The sequence below is a fragment of the Centropristis striata genome, chromosome 8 (genome assembly GCF_030273125.1).
Source record: "Centropristis striata isolate RG_2023a ecotype Rhode Island chromosome 8, C.striata_1.0, whole genome shotgun sequence".
Lineage (NCBI taxonomy): Eukaryota > Metazoa > Chordata > Actinopteri > Perciformes > Serranidae > Centropristis > Centropristis striata.
Genome location: NC_081524.1, coordinates 15,014,937 through 15,030,375, shown reverse-complemented (window position 1 = coordinate 15,030,375; position 15,439 = coordinate 15,014,937). Strand labels below are relative to the sequence as shown.

The 15,439-nt window shown below is 42.0% G+C and overlaps 1 protein-coding gene across 1 annotated transcript in view; it reads right to left on the bottom strand.

Annotated features, from left to right (window-relative positions):
- The window catches only part of itga8 (integrin, alpha 8), a 62,265-nt gene that overhangs the window by 29,959 nt on the left and 16,867 nt on the right, over positions 1-15,439 (bottom strand). The window contains exons 10-15 of the mRNA XM_059338702.1: positions 14,283-14,339; positions 14,018-14,070; positions 13,729-13,934; positions 9,804-10,001; positions 3,921-3,966; positions 3,646-3,753 (exon numbers count right to left, since the gene is read on the bottom strand). Of these exons, the coding sequence (XP_059194685.1) occupies positions 3,646-3,753; positions 3,921-3,966; positions 9,804-10,001; positions 13,729-13,934; positions 14,018-14,070; positions 14,283-14,339 (668 nt within the window). The remainder of the gene's footprint in view (positions 1-3,645; positions 3,754-3,920; positions 3,967-9,803; positions 10,002-13,728; positions 13,935-14,017; positions 14,071-14,282; positions 14,340-15,439) is intronic.

Genomic DNA, 15,439 nt, shown 5'->3' with positions numbered 1-15,439 from the left:
AAACACTCACTCTCACCTTTTAAACGAAAACACAACGATTTGTAGTTTCCGGTAATTATATAATTGTAAATATTATGTCTATTGCTGCTGAAAGATTTCAAACTGGACCTTTTAAATACAGCCAGCAGAATATTCTTTCATCCAGATGGTTTAAAGAGTCTTTGAGGATTCGAGAAATACCTCCAGAGCAGCGGTCAGTGTTAAATGACCCTCTGGGTTTTCAAAGATTGCTAGGTAATTATTTTTCCAAAAATCCGATGCTTAACCCCGTGACTTAGATGCAATGGTAATACATGAGCGGCACAAACTGGAGTTAACCTCCCATCATGCGTCTCTCCAGCTCTCACCGCAGGGAAACAACTATAATGTCCAAAAAGTCTTCACACAAGAGCCTCAGACATCCATTAATGCTACAAGCTGCTGTTTGACTCTCTGTGTCCAGTGTCCTATCTGATTCCATACCTCCGACCAAAACTTTATGGCGGTTTATTTAAATAAGCTGAGTTATGTTTTGACAGAATTCCACAGTTTAGTGCTTTCTGTCAATCCGACCCAAACCCTGTTCCCTTTCCACCCACTGCCAACACTCACACACTACGCACACGGACACCACGGCGGTGGCAACGAGCCGAGCACACTTCTCCCATCCAAACAGTCTGACAGCGGTTCCAGACCCAATAAGTTAAGAGCAACAATAGACTGTGGCGAAGCAGCAGGAGACTTTAGACTTGTTCCCCTCCACTAAACTCACCCCCAGACTGTTCAAAGCCAGCCTGCTACCCACAGGAACAATAACATAATCAAAATAGAATTATTCTGTTTCAAATTAATAGCAGGGTCTCATAAATCTGCATTTCCAGGTTATACGAGTATGCCTTTTCAGTGCACTTCTAAATCATTGCATTAGACACACAGACAAACAGACCCTGGCTGACGGTAGACGTCTCGAGCACAGGGGTGAAATATTTGTCACATCTGTCTGTATGTGTGTGATTTGTGAATGTGTATACTTTATACCGCATACCATTTTATGATACAGTATAAGCAGTGAGATTTGTGGTGGAGCTCTGGGTTTCAGTGCAGCAGTGGGTCTCATTAGTCTTCTACTTCTTTAAAACTTTGATCCCTTTAGCTTTAATTCACCTGCACACGACACACACACACACACACAGGTCTGTTTCCAAACACTGAATTATAGCTGAGTGTTATCTGGAGCAGCTATTCTCAACCTTGGGGTCGGGACCCCAATCGGGGTCGCGAGATGATTTCTGGGGGTCGCCAAATCATTTTGGAAGTCAGCTCTGTCTCCACTGTGTTAAAGTGTTCATGTGTTTTTAAGGCCATTTTGTGTCTTTTTTTGGTCATTTTGTGTCTTTTAAGGCCATTTTGTGTCTTTTTTTGATCATTTTGTGTCTTTTTTTGATCATTTTGTGTCTTTTCCGGTCATTTTCTGTCTTTTTTGGTCATTTTGTTTCCTTTTTGGTCATTTTCTGTCTTTTCTGGTAATTTTCTGTCTTTTTTGGTAATTTTCTGTCTTTTATTGGTCATTTTGTGTCTTTTTTGGTCATTTTGTGTCTTTTTTTGGTCATTTTGTATCTTTTTAGGCCATTTTGTGTCTTTTTTTGATCATTTTGTATCTTTTTTGATCATGTTGTGGTCAATTTGTGTCTTTTTTGGTCATTTTCTGTCTTTTCTGGTCAATTTATGTCTTTTTGGTCATTTTGTTTCCTTTTTTTGGTCATTTTCTGTCTTTTCTGGTCGTTTTCTGTCTTTTTTGGTCATTTTGTTTCCTTTTTTTGGTCATTTTGTTTCCTTTTTTTGGTGATCTGAACTGTGCGTGTGAGATTGTGTTCAGTGAGTGGGGGTCACAGACAACATGCATGTTAAATTGGGGGTCGCGACTCAAAAAGGTTGAGAACTATTGATCTGGAGTGTTAACATCGAAAAAGTTATTAAATCAAGTATACTGAAATATTTCACTTTTCATTTTTAGCTTGAGTTGGAGTGTGGCGTTGATGGATGCTATTGCCCCACAATGCAAAGCCAGACAGAAGAGGAGGATGGTCTTCACACAGCTGGAAGACATTACAACAAATTGTGGACTGTGGTGAAGAGCTAAAGGATCATTTATAGTAAACTAAAAAAACTAAAAAAAATCTTTGTTTTTGTTTTTTGTATTTTGCCTGTTTAATTGTCAGTGGTGCTCCAAAGTCAGCATTTATCAGTTGGTTAATGCTTTATATTATGAAATAAATGTATTACCTCTGCCAAGGATGTTGTGTTTTTTTCTTGGCTGGTCTGTTTGTCTGCTTTTTTAACAGGATCACAGAAAAAGCATGGATCCAATTCTCATGAAACTGTGTGGAAGGGTGAGGTAAGGGCCATAGAAGAATTCATAAAATTTGGGAGCACATCTGAAACACAGGGCGGCTACACAAACTAATTTTCACACTCGTTATCATTGCAAGACAGGGCATTTGCGCTGCATTCATGTGGTGCTGAAATAATTAGAATTTACATGAATACCCCCCCCCAAGTCCAAACTCTGCAGTTTTTTGAGTGTCCTTCTCATAAATTAAAATTCTTTTAATTCACTTTTGAAAAAACACATATGTCCAGTTAGGATGCATGAATAGGATTGCGGGTCCAAAACTAAAATATATAATATAATACTAAAATATGAAATGCACATGGTCGCCCATGAAGATGTTAAAAAAACGTTTTTTGTTTCTTTTCCATGAAAAGTAAATTTAAAAGCATTTGCTCAACTCTGTTCTATATCTGCAATGTGAGAAGAATGCCATATTGATTTTGATTCCTACACATTCCTAGCTTGGGTATACCCAGACTGCCTTGCATGTTCAATTTCATTTCGAACTACCAAAGGGTCTGAAAACCAGGGAGGTTTCTTAACCCTGTTTTAGGGATCCAATCACAGAGCGAGGGGGGACGGCAAGACGATGACGCGTACTACCCGGCAGACGGAAGCTTGTAGTTTTCTTACGGATCCAACATGGCTGCTGCAGACGCGAAACTCTCTTTAGCTGTAGATGGTGTTTTAAATAGTTTAGAGCGAAAGTTGAAAGGCGAAAGGTCTCTCGGCGGCTCCGCTGTCCCCCGGCTCGTAGCGAGATCACCGGCTTTAAGGTAGTGGGGCTATTAGCCGCTAGCGGCGCTAATCACCGGCGCTACCGTAACGCCGGTGATCTCGCTTTATTGTTTATTGCCCATAAAATCAGTGGATGCGTGTGGCTGAATGACATGAGGGGGAATAAAGCGTGAAAATAAATAATCTTGCAGAAAGCGAGAACTGGAGAAGCAAAGCAGCAGCAACACTCTCTCACAGACACACACACAACAAACATCCATCTCTGTTGCTCTACTACGTCATCTGGTATAACTGATCTGATTGGCTAAAAGCTACCTACAGACGCTTTGATAGACATTCTAAGCGCCCAATAAACGGCTCCGGAGGATCGTAAACCACACCTCCTCTACGGAGAAATGAACGGCTGGTTGCCAGACTAGATCTCATTTGAGATTAGTCTGGTGTTAGCCAGGCTAACACATTCCTACAAGTCAACTATTGGGGATCTCTTGTATAAAGAGGGGACTGGAAGTGTTAATATTTAGTGCTCTACTTACCAGGTAACCATAATATCTGTTTCAGGCAGGTGACACTGTCGGTCATCGGGGTTCAGGATTCTGGGAGTCAAGATCATTGAAGCTTCCACAGACACCACAGCTCGAGACCTACACATGACACACACACACACATCCAGAAAACACTCACACACATATACTGTAATGCAATGTGACATACTGTAAGAAAACTTGAAAGTCTCACGGACCTTCAGGAAGGTGGAAATGTGAGAAACAAGCCTCTACTATTGAAAATGAGACACCTTGTACGTTCTTACCTATAGACTGACACCTTGCCTGCGCCGAACGCCCCCACGATCAGATCTGGAGAGAGAGAGAGAGAGAGAGAGAGAGAGAGACAGAGAGAGAGAGAGAGAGAGAGAGAGAGAGAGAGAGAGAGACACACAGAGAGAGAGAGAGAGAGAGAGAGAGAGAGAGAGAGAGAGAGAGAGAGCTTCAAAGAATGCCACAGATGGGACTGATTTCAAGGTCTCCAGCAATCTTCATCAAACACAGACTTCTCACGTTTAATACACACACACACACACACACACACACACACACACACACACACACACACACACACACTGTGATATTACCTTGACATTTTGATATCACCATGCTTTTCCTTTCACACATGACCCGGCTCAGACTAAATTCATAAACACAACATGCTACATGTTACTGTTTGTAAGTTCATGCTGCGTGTGTGTGTGTGTGTGTGTGAGACAGGGACCCCACGCTGCATTCCTGTGCCATTAGAAACTTCACATCACTCCAATCACATTTAGCTCGGCAACAACATTTCCCAACAGCTCCTAATTGTAAGCAGCAACGAATCTCATCTATATGTGATTTTTATTTGTTTTCATGAGTTTTGCGATGAACACACACTTTTAATTGGCTCTCATGAGTTTAAAATAGAGCCTGGTATTTAATGGCTGTGGTTAGGGGACACATACCAATAAAAACCACACACACACACACACACACACACACACACAGACACACAGACACACAGACACAGACATGCGCACACACAAGTGCTGATTAAAACAATGTGAAACTGAAGAGAGGCACTTAATGGATACAAGTCATCACTGCCAGATGCAGCACGACCAAGTCTGATCTTGAGAAAGACTGAATAGACTCATACTGCTCAGTGGGTCTGCAGCTAATGATTACTGTCATTATCAATTAATCTGCTATTATTTCTGAATGACTAATTAATTGTTTGCCCTAAAATGATATCATAAAAAAGAAAGCCATACTGACATAAAATGATGACGATGAAAAACACTAAATATTGACATTTGAGAAGCAACAAACTAGAAGCGACTATCACGCTGTGGTGACCTGCCACAGGCAGTGTTGGGCTAAGCTGGTGGAAGTGTACTCTTGTAGTCTTTGCTTGTCATTTACTGTGTCTTTCCTCTCCTGTGTGTGCAAGAAGAAAGGGACTAATTGAATCTGAGAGAGGCACATCTGTTTCTGCCTTTGGCTGCAGTCACTGAGTCCCCCTGAAACCACAACATTAAACATTTAGGCCCTGTCCCTCTTCCCGTGGAGTGCTATGTCGCTATGTGAGTGTGTGTGTGGCTCTGTGTGTGTGTGTGTGTGTGTGTGTGTGTGTGTGCGCTGTATCGAAAAGCTTGCAACCAGAAGATGTGGGTTTTGCGGGGTAGTTGGAGAGGTACGGAAAAGGGGAAAAAAGAGCTTTGGGTGGAGGAAGGGGGGATGATAGGCAGTGGATAGTGCACTTGGCCTTTAAACCGCAATCTGTGAAAACCATCAGAAGCAAGGTGTGTTTTCAGCAGAGGGAGAGAGACAGAAAACTCCCCGTCCAAATTCCTCTCCCGCTGTTGGAGTTGTGTAACCTCCAAATGCAACTCCACTCCTGCTATTCGTGGGCTTTTTTCCGACACAGTAGTTGTCTGTACTTCTTATCCTCACCCTTTTGTTTGCTCTCAAAACCACTGCATGACATGAGACTGATTTGTGGACAGGGCACCTTTGGGGTTAAGTGTGTGTAAGAGTGTGAGTGCGCGCATGGCTGCACCAAGGGCTAAATCAAATAACGGCCCACTTTCCTTTTCATGTCAATCCCATTTCCTTACGCACAGGAAAGCTTGCCTGCCACTGATGATTTGAGGTTTATGTGTGTGTGTGAGACACACAAAAGGGCTGACACACCAGTGTGTACACTTTCATATACACTCCAGTCATTGACGGCAGCTCTATGTGCAGGTATAGTGTGTAACTGAGCTGAGCTAGCTGACGGTGTCTGTCCCGGGCTGTGAAAACACAACCTCCATCTCCAGTTTAGACAGACTGTCAAGCTGTCACTGGCTGCCTGCCCTGACTGCCTGTTTGGCTGCAGGGGGACTGGCCTCCGTGATGAAATGTCAAAGGTCAATGGCACTCAGTGGAAAAGGAGGCGGTTTAAAGAGAGACATGGAGGATTCCTTAATTCTTGGATGCATGTGTGGGATTTAGAGGCTATTAAGTAACTTGCCAGCTATAAGGCAGATTTTCAACACTCATTTGTTGCACTGAAAAGTAAATCTTTTTTACACTGCAGACAGAAGGAACAGGCTGTGCCAGATTGGAGGGGATTTTGTTAGAAATTACAAATATGACAGGTATTGTTTTACGGTACATTTGGGGTACATAACTACATTGTATAAATTGAATTAACCCTTTGATGCACAACAAAGTGACCGGACAAAGTTTTTATATTCTATATCTTTGCAATAAATTAATTTCATCATTCAGTATTCCAGGCTCCTCAATTAACTTGTTTTTCATCATCATACATCCTAATATTTTGTTTTCATTTCTTACTTTTTGAATAAAAAACCTTTCTGTATCACTAATTTAAAAAAAATGAAAAATGGAAATAATGATCTGTAAAAAAAAAAGGTATTCAAATACACAGCCAGCATGAAATAACATGGGAAATTAATGCGGGTCATTTTGATCCATGTTGTGCATTAAAAGGTGTTTATATATGTTGTGCATCAAAGGGTTAAAAAACAAGGCACGCGGGGAAAAAAAAGCAAAACTAAGCAAGAAAAAGGTCCAAATCTGATCATTTTTACCTATAATCCAGATTCCAAAACATGTTTTCTGTAATTATTCAATATTTCAGTGTCCGAACTTTTGTTTTTTGTTGAACTTTATGCTTAAAAAGACATCCAGACTGAACTGTTAATAAAGATGGCTGCCGAATATATGAGTTGACATGGAGCCCAGTCATAAATTTTACACCTACTTACCGACCTAATGACCAACCTAATGACCCCTCGCCACCACACACATCCAAATCACCGACCCCGACATGTCCCTGTGTCTGTAACTCTCAGAAAGTCAGTGTGATTGACAGGTAAAACATTGTCAGTTTTTGACCTTTGACCTCTCAGCTGAACCTGAAAGCACCCTGAGGCAATCTGACCCTATTCCAATACACAAGTGACCCAAAACCTTAACTCCAGCATTTAGCCTGAGCCGTACTCTGCATAAGTCAACTCGGTGCTGCTTCTGTGTGATGCTCTCAGTCTGAGTCTACAAAATGTACATAAACACTTTTTAAAAAATGCACTATCAGTTAAAGTGTAAGCTATATTTAGCATATTTTCACCAGTTTTCTTTCCATCAGATAGCCCTGTTTAAGATTGAAACTGAGGGTGTTATCTGTGCTCTGATCAAAGCCACCAGACTCCATTGACAAAAACAGTAATTTTGCTTAGAACATGTGAGTTGCTGCCTTACCGCTGCCTCGATTGTTTAGACCAGCTATTCTCAACCTTGGGGTCCTGACCCCAGTTGGGGTCGCGAGATGATTTCTGGGGGTCGCCAAATCATTTTGGAAGTCAGCTCTGTCTCCATTGTGTTAAAGTGTTCATGTGTTAATGTGTTTTAGTCTTTTTGGTCACTTAATGTCTTTTTTTGGGTCATTTTGTGTCTTTTTATGATTATTTTGTGGTCAATTTGTGTCTTTTTTGGTCATTTTGTTTCCTTTTTTTGTCATTTTGTGTCTTTTTTTGGTCAATTTGTGTCTTTTTTGCTCATTCTGTGTCTTTTTTTGGTCATTTTGTGTATTTTTTGGTCAATTTGTGTCTTTTTTGGTCATTCTGTGTCTTTTTTTTATCATTTTGTGGTCAGTTTGTGTCTTTTTTGGTCATTTTGTTTCCTTTTTTTGGTCATTTTGTTTCTTTTTTTGTATGATCTGAACTGTGCGTGTGAGATTGTGTTCAGTGAGCGGGGGTCGCGGACAACATGCATGTTAAATTGGGGGTTGCGACTCAAAAAGGTTGAGAACTACTGCTTTAGACTGTTTGTGTTATTATGTGACATACATTGGTGTTTTAAACTGTTGCTTTGGATTCACCAAAGTCGCACAATAACACAAACGATTGACAAAAAATGATCAAGCCAGTTGTAGACCACCAACTCCCATGTTCCAGAAGGTAAAATAACTGTTTTTGAAATGGAGTTTGGTGGCTTTGAAGAGAGCAAAGACAGCTCTCAGTTCTCCCTGAAAATATTGTATTAATATGCTGAAAATGTCATCTGAAGTTGATTTTTTCAGAACTCTGCCTTTACGTGTGGGTTTCATTTTTGTTTCTGTGCTGCCTTCTTTGTCATCTTTCGTCTCTTCCATCTTTCTCTTCCTATCAAATTACATAATCTTTTAAAAACCAAGTCCAGTAAAGCTAAAAGTGGAGCTTAATCATCACCCTTCTATGTTCCTGCAGTAGACTAATGACATTTAAGGCTGAAGGGAGCATAAAGGGAGCATATGGCAGCTTCACCAGGCCTCCCAGACGCCCGTTCAGTCCTCTCATAATCCTGATCAAACATCTCTGCCTGCTTTGAACAGTGTGACTTTACTACCCTGCTAATGACACTCCTTGTGTGTGTGTGTGTGTGTGTGTGTGTGTGTGTGTGTGTGTGTGTGTTTCACTTCCGCCAGCCAGCTCTCTAATGACAGACGACACAAGTGCTGCACGTTTTTGTGTGTGCATGTTTATATGGTGTGTGTGTGTGTGTGTGTGTTGGCTGAAGCCTATGCCACCCATGAGTTTCTACTCCACTTCCTCCTCAGTTTCAACCTGTAGCCCCTGTGTGTGTGTGTGTATTAATTGTACAATGTTTTTAATTCGGGATTTAGAGCGGGTCTGCACAGAGTCTAGCTTTGACCCGAAGCCTGGCACACGCTCAACACACACTCTGTAGCCGCCAGTGAAACTGATCACAAGCCACACATGTGAACTTGTGTGCACTCCTGCGTGTGTACTTCCCTTGATATTCTGTTTGTGGAATGAAGAAATCTGTTATTATAGCCGAATGAAAAGGAAAAATGGGGAAAGGGAGTGGGGGTAAAGAAAAGAAAAGGTAAAACTAAACAAATTCTCCTTTTCAGCCTAATCTGCAGGAGCACAGAGCCAGAGTAATGCTGGGAGCAGAGTGGCTCTAAATTAGGGAGAAAATGAGGTAGTAAAACAGTGGTTTTACAGACCTGCTTTGTTTCAAATGGATTTCTTTCTGTACTAAAAACTCTTGTATATAAACAGCTTCACCCTCGTATAATATATCCTCTTCTTTTCTTACGATTTTAGTGAAGCTTCTAATATGTTTTGTAAAGTCAGAAGGTTGAGGTAAAGAAAGTAGGTGGCACATAAAGTATAAAGTTGCGTGCATGTAATCTGATTGAATGCTGCTTTGTCTGCTCACAGTTTTTTTTAGGGATATGTGCAGAGGCTTGAATGTCTGGCAGACTGAACATGCGGATAATGTATTATTATACTTCTTTCTTTCTCTCTATCTTGTGTTTTCTCTCCTTCTTGAGTACTGTAAATCCCCGAAGAATGGATGCGGCAGCAGTTCACTGGCACTCATCCCTATACCCCCTTCTTCTGACTGATGACTTTAGCAGAGAAGAGGAGGAAGGCAATACAGGAAAACATGGGGATGGTATTGGAGGAGTGCATAGGGGGAACCATGAAATGTGGAGGTCAAGAATGAAGAGGAGGGAGGCTGTAATGAGAGGAGCTGGAAGGAAAGTGGAAAAGCGAAGGAATGCAAGTTGAGAAAGAATTTTGATTATAACATGGGGAGTTGAGCGGAGAAGGATTGACTTGTTGAGTGTGAGTATTTACCGGGGTACTGATTGTTGTCCAGGTCTTGGCCTCCTCTCAGAGTGAATCCAAATCCAGGCAGGCTGCCACTGGGGGTCCCGGCTGCTCGCAGCTCTTGGCTCAGCGTCAGGCCTTGCGAGGACACGTCTCTGTTACCGTTAAAGATCAATACCCTGCCTCCACGGTCCTCGCCTCCAAACGGACAGCCCACCGCCACGTCTAAGAGAGGACACCAACGCATGGTTTAGACATCAGTAAGGTTAAGGCCCCTCTGAGGCAGAAGCAGAGGAAAACATACAGGTAGAAGGAAAGAAAGGAGGAAAAGAGCTTGACCTGCCTTTACCTGCACTGGGGGACCATGGTCCAATGGTCATTAACCTCTTCTTAACCGTCATTTGTTTTACTCATCTTTTAATTTAGTCTCATCTCTGGCTTTTCTGTCTGGGCACGGTTTGTGCAGGGTTGTAGTCAAGACCTACTTAATCAAGTCGAAGTCAGTAAAGACAAAATCAGGACCGAGTCCAGAGCAAATCAAATCCTGTTCAAAACCCTAATAGGCAATAGTACAGGGGTGGCCAACCTGTGGCTCCAGAGCCTCATGTGGCTCTTTAGGCCGCCTGCAGGGGCTCCCCGTGGCTGAGACAAAAAAAATTATATACATATTTTTACACTAAAATGTTAATTTATCAATGGTGTAGACCAAAAGCTATTTGTATTCATCAATTGTAAAATTGTATAGCCTTTTTACAGCATGTTAAAAAGGTTTTGACATTTAAGTCAACTAAAATGTGCTTAATAGCTTACAAAGTCTCCGGACCGGCGCCTTAACCTTTAAGTTTTGCCAACTTTGAGTTTAGTTTTGAGTTCCCCGAGATAGACTAGATTTCAAAATCATATTAATAAATGCTCAATGTGACAATTAATAATGTTGGTAGGCTAATTTAGACTTATTAGGCCGTTTAATTTTCATTTTAGGCTCAATATAAGGTTTGCGGCTCCATTTCCGCGATTTTCTCTTTTTTTTTGGCCAACAGTGGCTCTTTAGTTAGTAAAGGTTGTCCACCCCTGCACTAGTGTCTTTCCGAATTCTAACATAGTGATTAAGGAGTTAAAATAGACACAAGTTACCGATGTTTTAAGAAGATTGAGGAAATTTTCCTGTATAACTGATCCCAAATCAGAAGCCAGGAACAATTTGATAACTAGCTAAGTCTGAGACCAGGACAATTCTGTGTCTAATAAGGTTGAGACCTCAAGACTGACAAGTGCAAGACTTCAAATAAGGTGTCTTCGACTCAACCCCTGAAAACTATTCTAACTTTTAAATATGCTGCGCCTTCTGCCTGGAACATTGTGCAAAAGCAGCTGAAGCTGTCTGAGCTGGTCACATTGGGAGAAGTCAAAGGAATCCTGAAGGACAGAGAAGATAGTTCTCTTGGTCAATGCAATTGTTTGTAAAACTATTTTCTGATAATGGCCGGTGTAGTGAAGAAACTGGGACTAGGCGTTAGTTCAGGTGATTATCACACAGGAGTGTGATAATCACCGGAGTGCCGGCCAGAGCACCAACTTAAGGCCAATTAACATCTAGAGGGTCCAAATGATGAGGCAGGTGATGGCTAGTGCAGGTGATTTATTTCTCTCTTTTTGCAGGCAAGGTCATGTGTGGTTTTTCTATATCAAAGGAATAATAACAAATATACAAATTAATAAAGAATAAACTCGAAATCTCTAATAAACATAATAAAGCAGTAAAAGTAAAGTACCAAATGACTAAATCTCCATTTGTCTCTAATAAACACTGTCCCACTTCTGAAACACACTTCACCTAACTTACTAACTTCTTAACACATCTATAAACAACATCACATAGTAACATTTTCTACAGCCGGGTTTATTCATTCATCTGTCACCAGTTTATTTGTTTCATTTTTAACTGTAATTTAATTCATACAAAAAACTAAAAATTATGTGAGCATTGGTCCAAGTTTTCTTTTGTGAATGTTGTATTTTTGTACATGTTCTGTACTATCAGCGCTCAATAAAAATAAATGTAAAAAAAAAAAAATATGTGACCCTATTGTTCATAGTAAGAAGATATGCACATGAAAACAGGGATAAAACAATGAACCTACTGCTAGCACCTGTTCTCATATGAAAAGTAGATTCTTTACTCTCCAAACATATTTTGTTGTGGACTCTTTAACCTCTTAATATCAACACACTGCACTGTCCTGCACTAAAGTATCTTCAGTGCTGTAACCGTCCAAACACCTCTAGACATCCTGTTTGTCTCCGGACCCCCTCTCTCTCAGCCTAAACAACTAGTTCCACATGAAGCAGATTGTGGGGTAGAGAGGATAAATGCAACCATGTGTGTATGCAAGTGTATATATGAGCCTGTGTGTGTCGAGCCAGTATGTCTATGTGTGGGTATGTGTACATAACTGAATAGCCGTGTAAAAAAAACAACATCTTACTTAAAAAAATAAAAGTCTTCAAATAATGTGAAAGTCGCTCATGGGCATTGCGAGGCAGCATCCCACACAATGCAGACATCCACAACAACATAGCAGAACACCCACTGGGATCACTGAGACCAGAACTATATGAGAGTGTTACTCACACACAGAAACAGGCTGACACTCTGAGAGCGATGGTGACAGAGAGACAGTGTTGGTAAAAACAAAAAGAGCCACATGGCAAATTGAATTAGCTTAATTGTAAGGTTTCCTCACACAGCTGACATCATGAAGTGATGAAGACGAGAGGACATGGGGATGGTTCTGCTTTGTGAAGAATTTGGGAAACGGAGTATTGAAGAGCCTCTGTGTCATCACAGACAGGAAAGAGATCTGTCAGTGATTATTCACGGACGCATAAGATGACACAGGTAGACTTTTAAGCAGAAGTTTGACATGCTGCTGAAAACTTTGATCACAATGCTTCCATGGTGATGCCATAATGTAATGCCGAATAATGAAATCATGCACAGACATGGACTTGTACTCATTAGATTAACTCTCAACAAGTCCCCATTTCGGCTCCATCTCCTCTGAAGCCGCGTCACCACCCCTCAGAGACACTCACATCCTGACAGACAGCCTGATGTGATTTATGCCTCAGACCAGAGAAAGCCTCAGTATTGATCCAATGGTTATTGATCTGGTGGTTAAAGGGTTTAAAGGGGTGGGACACACATTAACACAGCCGGTGCATGAATAAATAAAACATAAATCAGTGGGATTGATGCCATACAAGGGCCAGATGTACATCACTTCATTCATTTTTAAGGAAGCATTAAACGAGCTTCATGGAGCATTTGGGCTGCAGGCTGCCCCATTTGTGTGAGTGTGTGTGTGTGTGTGTGTGTGTGTGTGTCTTTGTCCAATCAATGTGAAGATAAAACAAACACATTGAAGAGGAATGAACTCTGGGCTGCAGGACAGAAACTCCCAGATGATTTTATCTCAGGGCACATCTGGTGAGTTAAAAATAACTCCAACACACACACACTTACAAACACATGGCCTTATCCTGGATCATCACAGGCGGAAACAAGTTCACACAGACAACCTTTCATCGGCGCACTTCCTGATTGGCTGAAGAGCTTAAAGTTTTCTTAAGCAGCAGCATCTGATAGGATTTCCTCAGTCAGAGACAAAACAGTCCAGAAAAAGATTAGTCTGCCATCGAGTGTACCTGGAAACACCAGCCACACATGTGCAGACTAGCACACGGGGAAAGGGGTTCATGCACCGCCACACAAAACATATGAAAGAATTTTGTATAATTTTCTAATCTCCTTCTCTTTTCCCTCTTTGTTGTCTCTCTCATCTTGCATATTTTCGTTTCTCGGATGAATTTCATCTGGCTACAATTTCCTTTATATCTCCTCTTTCCCTTTCTTCTCCATCTCTTTCTGCCTATCGTGCTCTCAGCGTACCATTGTATCCGTCCTGGTTGACGTCTCCCAGGGGTGCTATAGCCGTGCCGAAGCGCCCGAAGGTGTGCGTGCCGGTGAGGGCAACAGGTTTGGAGAAAGTGAGCGGGGCCATCTGCAGGTACAGGTAGACCCTCCCCACCTCTCTGGGTTTGCTCTCCATCTCTCTCTCCATGTAGAGGGGCGCTCCAACCAGCACGTCGTCCGTCCTGGAGACATAAGCCACAGTTTTATTGCTGTGAAAGACAGAATAAAGTATGTGTCTGGAGTGTGAGGGGGATTTTGTACTTACCCATCTCCATTGAGGTCAGTGACAGCTACTGAGTAGCCAAAATAGGAGGCCATCTGGGAAAGGAGAAGAAAGGAACCTGTGTATTTTTAACCTTAGACCCAATATGGTTTCATGATTTTGATCTAATTTCATTTTCATCCCATTTGAATTGAATTTATTTAAAGAATGGAAGAAAATCCATATCAGCTGGTGCTCAGGGTTCAGTAGTTTACAGGCAGCTCTGCAATATGCCACACTGTGATGAAGGGTGTGTTGATGTTCCTACCTGTTCCCCTGTGAAGTTCTGGATGAAGGTCAGATTGGTGGAGTTGATCATTGCCACCTAAAACAAGCAGACACACTGTCAGATACAATTCCCCGTGACTAATAAAGCAGCAGGCCTTGTCCTCATAGCGCTCCAGGAGCAAACCAAGTAGTCTGACAAACAGGCACATGAAGAATGCTGGGAAAAAGTCAGAAACCGCATAAAAAAGCTTTTATTCTACTGAAACCCCTGTTCTTGTCTCTGCCCTCCCCCACCACCATCATCTTTGTGCCTTTACCATTTCCCCCCTCATCTTTCTCTCCTTCCCCCCGTCCTAACCCCGGTCGTGGGGAGAAATGGAGGGGGGAGGCTGAGAATTCCTTCATAAGACCTAAAATAACAACCACATGGAGACAGCCGGGGGGCTCCACGCACACACACATGCACAGATGCACACACACATGCAGGAGGATACACGCTGACCCAATCACAGATGTCTCAACCGGGGATAAACTTAGGAACACAGACATATGAGGATGTGTAAAGACAAATATTAAATGTTAACTTTTTATGCACAGTTGTGTCAGAATAAATCTGACAGCTACTCCAGTGTCTGGCCTCTAACATGGCCTACCAAAACACTCCCCCCTACTGCGAGCTGTGATCCTCCTCCTCTATGACACTCACAGTGCTCTGTCTGTACAGGAAGGAGCGTTCTTGCACCAGCTACAATCTCCAGACATGAAACACACTGTTGCAGTGTGTGTGTGTGTGTGTGTGTGTGTGTGTGTGTGTGTGCTCGGTGTGGTGAGCCCTGCGGTTGCACTGCAGGTTAGGGTTAGGGGTCGTGTGTGTGTAGAGAAGGGTTAGTGGGGTTAGGTGGGGTCACCGCCCTCCACATGCAGCGGAAGCTGTGTGTCATTAGGGAGGATTGACACTGTCAGCCCTGGGGACGTGTTCCCATAAGAGGACACTAGACTCACTACAGTTTACCTAGACACACATACAGTATTTCTCTGTACATATGTGTACAGTAAAAGCTGCAGTCCTATATCAAACACTAAAAGCAGATGAATCTAAAAGACTTGACTGTGTGCATGTGCCTGCACAAAAAGCCCATACTACACTGCTTATTGCAGTCAGAACAAACCCTGCCTCACATTCATCATCAGGAAATA